This window comes from Oxyura jamaicensis, chromosome 3 (assembly GCF_011077185.1).
Source record: "Oxyura jamaicensis isolate SHBP4307 breed ruddy duck chromosome 3, BPBGC_Ojam_1.0, whole genome shotgun sequence".
Classification (NCBI taxonomy): Eukaryota; Metazoa; Chordata; class Aves; order Anseriformes; family Anatidae; genus Oxyura; species Oxyura jamaicensis.
The window spans coordinates 71,637,524-71,646,748 of NC_048895.1; the positions used below are offsets into that span (position 1 = coordinate 71,637,524).

At 42.5% G+C, this 9,225-nt stretch overlaps 1 protein-coding gene across 1 annotated transcript; it reads right to left on the reverse strand.

Annotated features, from left to right (window-relative positions):
- Window positions 1-1,598: 1,598 nt before the first annotated feature.
- Window positions 1,599-8,213, reverse strand: NR2E1 (nuclear receptor subfamily 2 group E member 1). Its single transcript, XM_035320524.1, has 4 exons — window positions 5,257-8,213; window positions 4,716-4,865; window positions 4,357-4,462; window positions 1,599-2,039 (listed from the first exon to the last, which is right to left on the reverse strand). The coding sequence occupies exons 1-4, from the start codon at window positions 5,348-5,350 to the stop codon at window positions 1,877-1,879; spliced, it is 513 nt and encodes a 170-aa protein (XP_035176415.1). The 5' UTR covers window positions 5,351-8,213; the 3' UTR covers window positions 1,599-1,876.
- Window positions 8,214-9,225: the final 1,012 nt, after the last annotated feature.

The following is a 9,225-nucleotide window of genomic DNA, read 5'->3' on the forward strand; positions in this document are numbered from 1 at the left end:
TCAACGTCCATACTCTTCGGTCACTCACTGCCTTATGAACGACATGTTTTATTTTCCTTCCATTGCCAGCTTCTTCCTGTCCCCTGGGAGTTGCTCACCCTTTTCTTTGATTTGAAATACAACTGGACTCCTTAATAAAACTTGAGAATCTTTTTTAATTGTAGCAGTCTTTTTGTACTCATCACCCGTTGTGAGATGCACAACTCACAGATACTAAATCTAAATAACTCAATACTAAATAACGAAACAGAAGACATATTCTAGGTTAGACATCAAATCTGTTCAGGATTATGTTCCAGAAAAAGCTCTGTGCCAGCTCCTTGAGAAGGAAATGTTAGAAACCTTGCAGTCAATGTGTATGAAATACAGAAAATATCTGTGCTGGACATCAAAATCCCTTTGCCACAAGGCAGGATCACCTGTAGCTAAGTTACTCCCTTAAAGTTTGTCTAACCTCATCTTTAAAACCTGGTAGACGCTCCACAGCATCCGAGGCAACTCACTTTAGTAGAGATTATTTCTGTTCCCTGGTAAGTAGAGTGCAGTCGAAGAAACTAATCCAGGAACAAAAGGATAAGCATTAAAAGAACAGTGGAAAGTAATTTAAATTCAATATATTTTTATTCTTTGTAAATACAATGAGTACAACTTTTTAACTTCACAAATCAGTTAATCCACTTTGTACAGGAAAAGTTTTACTCATTCTATGATAGTCCAAGTGCTGATTTTTCTCAGTGCTAGTTTCTAATAACAAATCAAATTTTGAAAAGTACAGCAGCTATCTTTAAATGTTTTTCCTACGTGTTTCATACATCAAATAAGCAGCTTATAATGTTTTTGTGTGTGAGAGGGTGTAGGCGAACAAGGCTTCAAAATTAGAACCTGGAGTTTTCTAAGAAGGCATTGGAGACTTTGGGAAATTGTTAGCATCGTATCAGTCAACCACCTTTATTTCTTTGAAATAAAATTCCCTCCGTTGGTTTCTTTAGAGTCCTTTCACTTCTCTGCACATCTCATTGACAAAGAGTTTGGCCACCGTTGCCTTTGGTTTCAGCACTGTGCCAACGGGACAGCCAGCAGGTCACTGAAGCGGTCATCTCCATTGGATTTGGTTTTGCTGTTTTAGTCTTCCTTTCTTGACTTGGACTTTTTTTTCGGGGGTGTGTTTGGGTGGGTGCTTGTGTGTGTAAGAAGAAGGGAAGGTCGGGGAGGAGGTGTGTAAAGCTCTTCTGTCTTGAGATGTTAACCAAACAACGTCTGGTGACGCTGCGTCAAAGATCACCAGCTCATTTTGCAGGAAGAATGGAACTGCCATCATAAGCTACTTTTTAATCAGTTCTGAAGGCCACTTCATGATGTATTAGAGCAGAAGCAATGTTTTGGTAACCTGGTCTTAAATGTTGCCTACCGTATTCAAACATTTTACCAACATAGGCTACTTTTAAAACAGTTCTGAAGGCCACCACATCTCGCGTTACAACAGAAGCCAAGTTTGGTCACCCAGTTCCAAATACCGAACAAACTAAAGTACCTTCTTTCACATTTTGTCTCAGATCTGCCAGTTAAATGAGAGAATAGCGGGGTCTTTGTTAACTATGACTGGCATCTGAATTGCCTCCATCCTGTACTAACGGGAAAAGCAGCCAAATTCCAACCACTTTCACTTTTTCTGTAGAACAAAGCTTTCTCTCCATGATCTAAATTGCTCTGTTCAGAGCAGCAGAATCATATCTACTGGGGTATTTTTTGTCAATGAGTTTACAGGCTAAACATTCCCAGGCTTATGCTTCTTGTAGATTTTGTTAGTTGAGGCTTATTCTCCATAGATAAAAGTTCTTCTCAAACTGTCCGTCCTGATTGTTTACTGTAAGGTAATTTATATGTCACTGGATTTGTACATATCTGAAAGCAGTCTTGTAATTGGTACATTCCCAATGGTCTTTTTGAAAAACACTTCTTCTATTGTAGATGGACTAATCGAACGTAAAGCTGGTAAAAGCAATAAAAGTTTTCCAAAACGACAGGGTTGTGTGGGGTACCTGGGAAATGGAGAGAGGAAAAAAAGTGTTATTGAAGTTTTTAGATACTTTTCCAAAGAAAATCTTTATAGAAAAAAAATCATCAAATTGCACAGATGGGTGCTACCTGTGCTAAAGCCCTGTTTTGTATTCACATGAGCCAGAAGTTTGACCCCAAGGAAAACTCTCTTAATGGAGGTTAGCAGAATATAGACCAAGGTCTCTGAGTTTTGATTAGCTCCTTTGTTTATTCCCTCAGAGCAGGAGCAATACAGAGGCAGGATCTGCTCTGGTTTGTCTCTCAGACAACAACTATGTTCTTAATGCAGTTCAGGGAAGAGCTTGACCTATAATAAATACCCTGTCATTTAAAGTGCAATTTAAACCTAGCTGGATTGTCATGGTAATCGTTTTGCCTCCTTCTGGTTGCCTTACACATTTAATAACAATTGACATTTAGAAAGAAAATTTTTGATTAAAGAAGCTGTGTTTTGTCCCCAGGTAATGTGTTTGCGTAATAAGATTTTCCATCCTTTCTCCCAGCTTTTGAAACCAACACAACACAGGATATGGAGTCTAGTTGTGCTTACGCTGACTTTACGTCAGCGTGATTCTCAAGCCCTGTGTTGCAGTGGTCTCCCTAAAAGGAGTAGGTCACGGAGAAACATCCTGCTCCCCCAGTTGGCCCTCCCTTGTGTCCTACTGAGAGTGACTCCACTGAGATCAAGAGGCTGACACTACTGTCACACTGACAGGACAGTAGATTCGAGCCTGCGGATGAAACACGAGCTGAAAGCCTTATCCTATTGGAGTCAATGTGACAGTTCTGTTAGTGGAGCCAGGGTTTCTCCCTTTCTAGAAAAGTTGCAGAAGCCTTGATAACCTGAAACGGGAGTTTGAGCTTGTTAGACTTGGTTTACACAGCGAGGTTTTACTCAGAACATAGGCAGCCTTTCACTGCATTTGTTTCTTTGAGAAAGGTTATCTTTTACCAAATATACTCTTTAGCCCAGTAGCTAAATATTTCCAGCAATGCAGAAATGGGATGGAAAAGTTGCCATGCCTAGAATGAAAACCATGGCTATGTGAAAAAAAAAGATGTGAAAACATCTTTCCCTGACTTTTCTCTCCAACAAGCCCTGGCTCACTGAGTCTCCAGGGGGCAATCTTCATGGGACAGGCCTCCCATGAGAGCAGGTATGCAGTGCTTATTCTTTTTGCTTTGAACTAGCTGTAACTGGACAGTATTTGCCTTTTTGCTCCTGTCCCCAGGCAGACCATTGCCTTTAGACCAAACAGAAGGGCTTCAAAGACCTCTGCCACCTCATCTCTGATGTGGGGTTGACTTCCGCTATAGCTGTTAGAGGAGATCAAAGTTTCAGAAGGAAAAAGATACCAAAAAGCTGCCTCTTCACCATTCCATCTGCCACTGTGCTAGCCTCATGGACCTCCACTGCAGCTAATGGACTGAGGCATGGACTTTGCAAGAGCCGTCACAACTCTCCCCAGTCCTGAACTACCCAAGCAGCTGGTGCAGAAGGTGTTAGGTGCATTCTTCTGGCCTCCCCTCTGACCCCAGACTCCAAAGTGATTCATGGCAGGAGGCTGCTAACCTGTTCTCAGCCAGCTGTTACAGAGCGTGGGTTTGCATTTCGCAGAGTACTTTTCACCCATTCCTGAGTCTACCTCTGAACATTTCATGGGATATCAGATACAACTTTTAAAGCGGGTTTTAAGATTTCTGTACCCTGTGGGACTTATACTGAGTGAGACAGGTAATCTTTTCTTCCCAAAACAATGATTCTCATCACCCTGCTCTGTCACCAAAATGAGATTCACAAGTTGTGGGTATTTAGGTTCAACCCGAACACAGAGAGGATAGCATCTCAGAAGAGCCATTTAGCTTCCTCGTGTCTCAATTTCCATGCCTACAAAATGGGGGAAATGACATGGGGAACTAACTGTATTGGAGATCTTGGGTGAAAAGCACTTACACTGCTGCGGGGTGAGATGTTGAGTGTCACAGATGTATTAAGCATTGCTTAATAGAATAAAATGTAGAGAAAACCCAGCCTTCTGCAATGCAAAATGCTCCACAGCAGTATCACTTCGCAAAGGAAGATACCTCCTTTTACCATTTGCCTTTTGTCTGAACAAATCTCATCTTCCTCATTTCATGAGGAAATGCCAAATCCCAGCAGGCTGGCAGTCAATTTGTACTGGCTGTAAAAGCCTGGTCCCCACGGCAGTCAGTGGAAATGTCACTTCAGCTACAGCCAGAGCAGGATTTAGCCCCTATGCCTGCAGGAAGGACTCGAAGGAGGCGCTGCTCACCTACCTGGTGTGAATGTAGCTGTTCAGGGTGAGCTGGGCTTCGTCTTGGAGGGCGGCTATCGCAGCAGCGTTTCGGAAGCTCCTCAGCTCAGAGCCACTGTGTGTCGGCACTGGAAAGCAGATCAGTTACTTAGTTCAGTGTGGGTCAAAACAGTTCAGCTGATGCTATCCGTGGGGGTTAAGCATTCCTGTTAGTTCCCCAGCACTCCACTGTCAGCCTTTAAAAATACAGCACTGACTACTGGAATTTGATGCCAGGAAGCCTGTTGGATGATGCAGTGCTACATCTAGTTTAAAACGTCATTTTTGCTTTAAAGTAGCAAAGCTATCAGGACAGACCTGCAAGAGATTATTTCTGCTTACCAGCTTTAAAAGTGACAATGCATTTGAGACAGGCAAATTCAGTAGCATCTAGCCGGAGTTGTCTAAATCTAGCCACAACCTCCTGTAAAGCCTGTATTTCTGAAATAATTTTATTCAGCTTCTGAGAATCTGTATTGTCACCGTTCATGCCTGAAAGAGAAACAGAAGCAGATGAAATAAATAATATTAAAGGCATTTGCTTTATTTTATATTGATTTCTGACAAAATCCTGTGTATCAATATCCATTCTATTGTCACACTTGTCTATCTGGTTCCATGTAAACTGACTATATTGTATGAAAGTTAATATAAAATCTTCTCTTGGATGATAACAAACACAGTAATTTGCATTTAAATGACAATGCAAGCAGTCATGAATACAACAAAACAACATTATTTGCATTTAAATATAGATTTATAAATGACAGGTATGCTCCATTGTTCAGTAGGAATTTGTTATTCTTTACATGTTGTTCTTTTTTCAGTAATGTATTTTTATGGTAATTTTTGTAACAAAGTCATTAAATTGTGCAATTCTTACCAGATACAGCCAGTAGAGTGTTAGCATCAACTGGAATGGCCCATTGTGCTATTCCTAGAACAAACAGTTCTCTCCAAGCATCTTCCAAAAGCATCAGCTGTCATACAATAGATGTACAATATAACATAGTGTATAATTTATAGATTTATAAACAATTTAAATATGTAAATTTCTGTTATTTTAAAAACTACTTTAAATGCTTGTCATGGTATTTTCCCCACATAATTTGTTAGCTCTTCTCTTAGCTGTTTGAGAAGGTGTCTAGAAATAAGTCCACGCATTGGTGTTGGCTCCCTGTGCACTGTGTTGGACACCAAAAGGGAGCAGAAAGAGAAAGGGGCGTGAGAGCTCCTGCCCCAGAGAGCTCACACACGGCAGGAGTGCTTGCCTCTGTTTTTCAGCATGACTCCTATCATCATGGGCTCTCCTCTCTGTGGGCATGTAGAGCTGTCCTAGAGCAAGTTGGAAGGGTGCTTTCCTATTGCTCTCTAGGGACTACCCTCCTTTCCCTCCTGAAGGAAAGCCTGGAACTGCATTACCGGGTAGGGAGCACTGCTTTAGATGACATATGTATGTTTAACCCCTTCCTTACTAAGGAAGTCTTCAGCTCTTTCAAGCATAGCATCTGCACACACATACGGTTTCTCAGTGCTACCTATTTTCCTGCTTTTTGCCTAAAATGACTCAGAAATTCCAGTCAGTCAAAGCTGTTTCCTTTCAGAGAGCCTGAGAAGCGGGGCTGGGGAAGCCATCAACAGAGGGGCAAGGGAGGAGGAACTTAAATACAGCCACATCCCTTGTGTTTTCAGCTCTTCCTAACAGCACAAAGTGCGGTCACCCAGGCAGTGGGCTCTGAACTTAGCATGCCAGCAGCAGCTAAGCCGACAGCACTGCTGGATCTCTGCGATTTTTGTGCATCGTCTGGCTTTATGGATGATGTGCTTTTTTTAGAAGCAATGCCATTGATTTCCGTGGAGAGGCACTGGTGCATCTGAGGAGACATGACTCCTGGTAATACAGATGGCAAAGCCAGAGCAGAAATATTTAGTCTTGAGAGCATCTATGGATTGTTGGCCCAGATCAACTCTTAGGAGGGGTTTGGAGAGCTCCAGTTCAGCAGAAATACATTAGTTCCCCGGCCCAGCCTAAAGAACATGCTGTGGTGCATACAGATTGCTGGGACATCACATTTCTTGGTAGGGTGGGAGAGATTTGGAGGGCTGAGAATTGTAATGGACTCACAAGGGATCATCTGGTGGCTCCATGCAGTGAAAACAAATTGCACAGACCATGCAGCAAAAAAATCAAACCACATTAATATTGCTATGGCCCCTGAAAGTATCAGCAGCTTCTCATCTTAGGAAGATAGGAAGGAGGGTATATTAGAAAGATTATGAAAAAGGAAGAACAAACTAAAAACAACAACAACAAACAAACAAACAAACAAAAAATCATACCAAATGAATTATTATCTCCTTGGAATCAGATATATGACAGTTATAGATGGTACAGAAAACATGCACTAAAAATGAATCCTTTAGCCATGTGCTAGCACCTAACAGCATTAAGAGATTTAAACCACCCTGTTCTGATCAGAATGGGAGGAAAAACTCTCAGAGTCTCATCGCTACAGGCTTATGCCCATTTTGTGCCTTTGTGCTATGTGCTTTGCAGAACTTCTGTATAACCTGGCTAAGGAAACTGTGACAGGAAAGTATTTCTGCCTCTGTTTACATGTAATTACTCTTTGAAATAATTTAATTGGATTTTACAACACTAGAAGCTGCCCAGATTTTTGTATGAAATGTGGGGGGAGTCTAGGCATAGCACCAACCTCAGCTCTGGTCTGAGAGCAGCTGAACCTGCCTGCAAGTCTTCCCCTCCTCCAGATAATCTTGATGGATATACAGGTTTCTAGATGACATAGGAAATGATTTGCCAACCTTTCACTTGCTTTTGTAAAACTTTTTTTTGTCATTCATTCATGCAGATACAATGGTAGTGACTGGTGGTTCCTGGAAGATATCAATTTCATATGTTCTTTCTCCCCAAGTGTTTAAAGTCAGAGGACTTTAGAAATAAGAGACTATCCCAATAGCTGAAGCTTTCTTCATGCCTATGCATAAGTCTGTAAAACCACCAATTAAAATAATTCATGCTGAAGTCATACTCAGCCCTCCTTCTTCAAAGAAATGAGAAATACCAGGCTTTCTGAAGGACCGGTTTTTGCTTCCAAATCAATCCCATCCTTGTTGGCGTGACCTTCCCTCGGTGACTTGCATTGGGCCAGCCTCTCTGAGAGACAAGCTGGGCAGGTGTGCGGGAGCGACACAGCCATCCGCAGGCTTGTGTTTTGTCAGCAAATTGGCTTCTGCTTATTTCCTTGCCTTCGAGACAAAACAGAGTCCTGGAATCACAATGTCCTTGCCTTTTCAGAAGAGCACGAAACAAAAGCAAAATCCAGGAGAAGGTTTTTAGGCTCTACTTGAGCAGATGTCAGGGATACAAAAAGAGAAATTCAGACGTTTACAGCTGGGCCATTGTCAAATTAAATAGTGCGGTGGCAGTATTATAAAAATCAACTGTCTGATTATTCGCAAAATAAGGTGATTAAAATCAGAGTTGTTTCTTCTCCAGCTCTCCTGAATGTGACAGGGGAATCACGTGGAAAAAGGCCCGTGTCAGAGCTTCAGAGCCGAGCAGCTCCAAAAGTTGGCTCGCAGTGAGGTCCGGTGAGTAAAGGTGCTGTTGAGGAGAGGCTGGGATTTTAACATGTGAGTAATTCACTAACGGGAGCCCCTGGAAGTGGACCAGGCAGTGGGTCACTTAAAGACAAGGAGAGCACACTGCTGTCTGTGGCAGGTGAGCAGGCCTTGCTGTTTCAGGTGCGTTTGTCACGTGCAGTGGAGACTTCTCTTGCTCCCAGATCCCGCTGCCTCCCTGCTCTCCACACAAGCAGAGGTGACTTTTGGCTTTTGAATGAAGCCTTCTCCTTTGGAGCTTCCTGTGGACACTGTTGGTTGCTGTAGACATGGCTGGCCTAGAGATGGATCCGGCCCCTTCCCGTGCCCTGCGGCCCTGCTGGAGCAGCACCCTTGCTGCTTCTTCTGGATGTCGGGGCCTGTTTCTTCAGCTGCTTCATGTGGCAGATCCGGTGCTCCGTAGGAGTAACAGCAGCAGGAGACAGCAGTAGAAAGCAGCACGCTGATCTGGGGCTGCTGCCTTCCTAAAGGTGGCTGCTTAAGGCCTGTGTAACCCCCTGGGCCTACCCCATCCCTCCCCTCAGCTGGAGCTGAGTGGAGTCTAATTCATTCCTGTTTGTCTGTTTTAATGACAGGGATTTCAAAATGGTGCTAGAAAAGGGACTATTCAATATATCTTAACCCTTAGTTAGAAACCCCTCTTGGTTTCCTAAGAAGTCCTTTCCTTCTGTTCAAAATCTGTACTTGCATATGAGCCACAACCTTCCCCCCTGGAACCTAACTGGTTCCTCTGATGACTGGTCTATGTGACACCTAAGGCACAACATCCCTAGTTACCATTTTGTGAAATTATTGTTAGATATCTTTTTTGATTGGAGCTTTGCATAGACTTCCCCCCTTCCATTTTGTAATTATCTGATTACTTTTTTAAAATTAGTGCATTTTACAGGGCACGCAGAGTCCTCATCAAGAATCAAGTCATTAAGAAATTGCTTCAGCTCATACGGTTCACATGTGATTTACTTGAGGCAAAGGCAAATTGTCATAGATGAAAACAAGACAAATTAGGGAAGATTTAAATTAATGGTGAAAAATACTGGGGGCCGGCCAAATTTTGATTCCACTATATCGGAGTAATTGTAATGTAAGTTCACTGAAACCAATGTGAATAAGAAAAAAATGTTGACTAGGTGAAAAATTATGTGGGATAGGAGAGGAGAGGAGAGAGGAGAGGAGAGGAGAGGAGAGGAGAGGAGAGGAGAGGAGA

What these genes read in the sequence shown, in the direction of transcription:
- NR2E1 (XM_035320524.1), bottom strand. Translation starts at nt 5,350, where the DNA reads ATGCTTTTGGAAGATGCTTGGAGAGAACTGTTTGTTCTAGGAATAGCA. An exon ending in CACTCTACTGGCTGTATCTG is followed by an intron (nt 4,866 to 5,256) that starts GTAAGAATTGCA and finishes TTTCTCTTTCAG; the next exon opens with GCATGAACGGTGACAATACA. An exon ending in AACAGCTACATTCACACCAG is followed by an intron (nt 2,040 to 4,356) that starts GTAGGTGAGCAG and finishes TCCATTTCCCAG; the next exon opens with GTACCCCACACAACCCTGTC.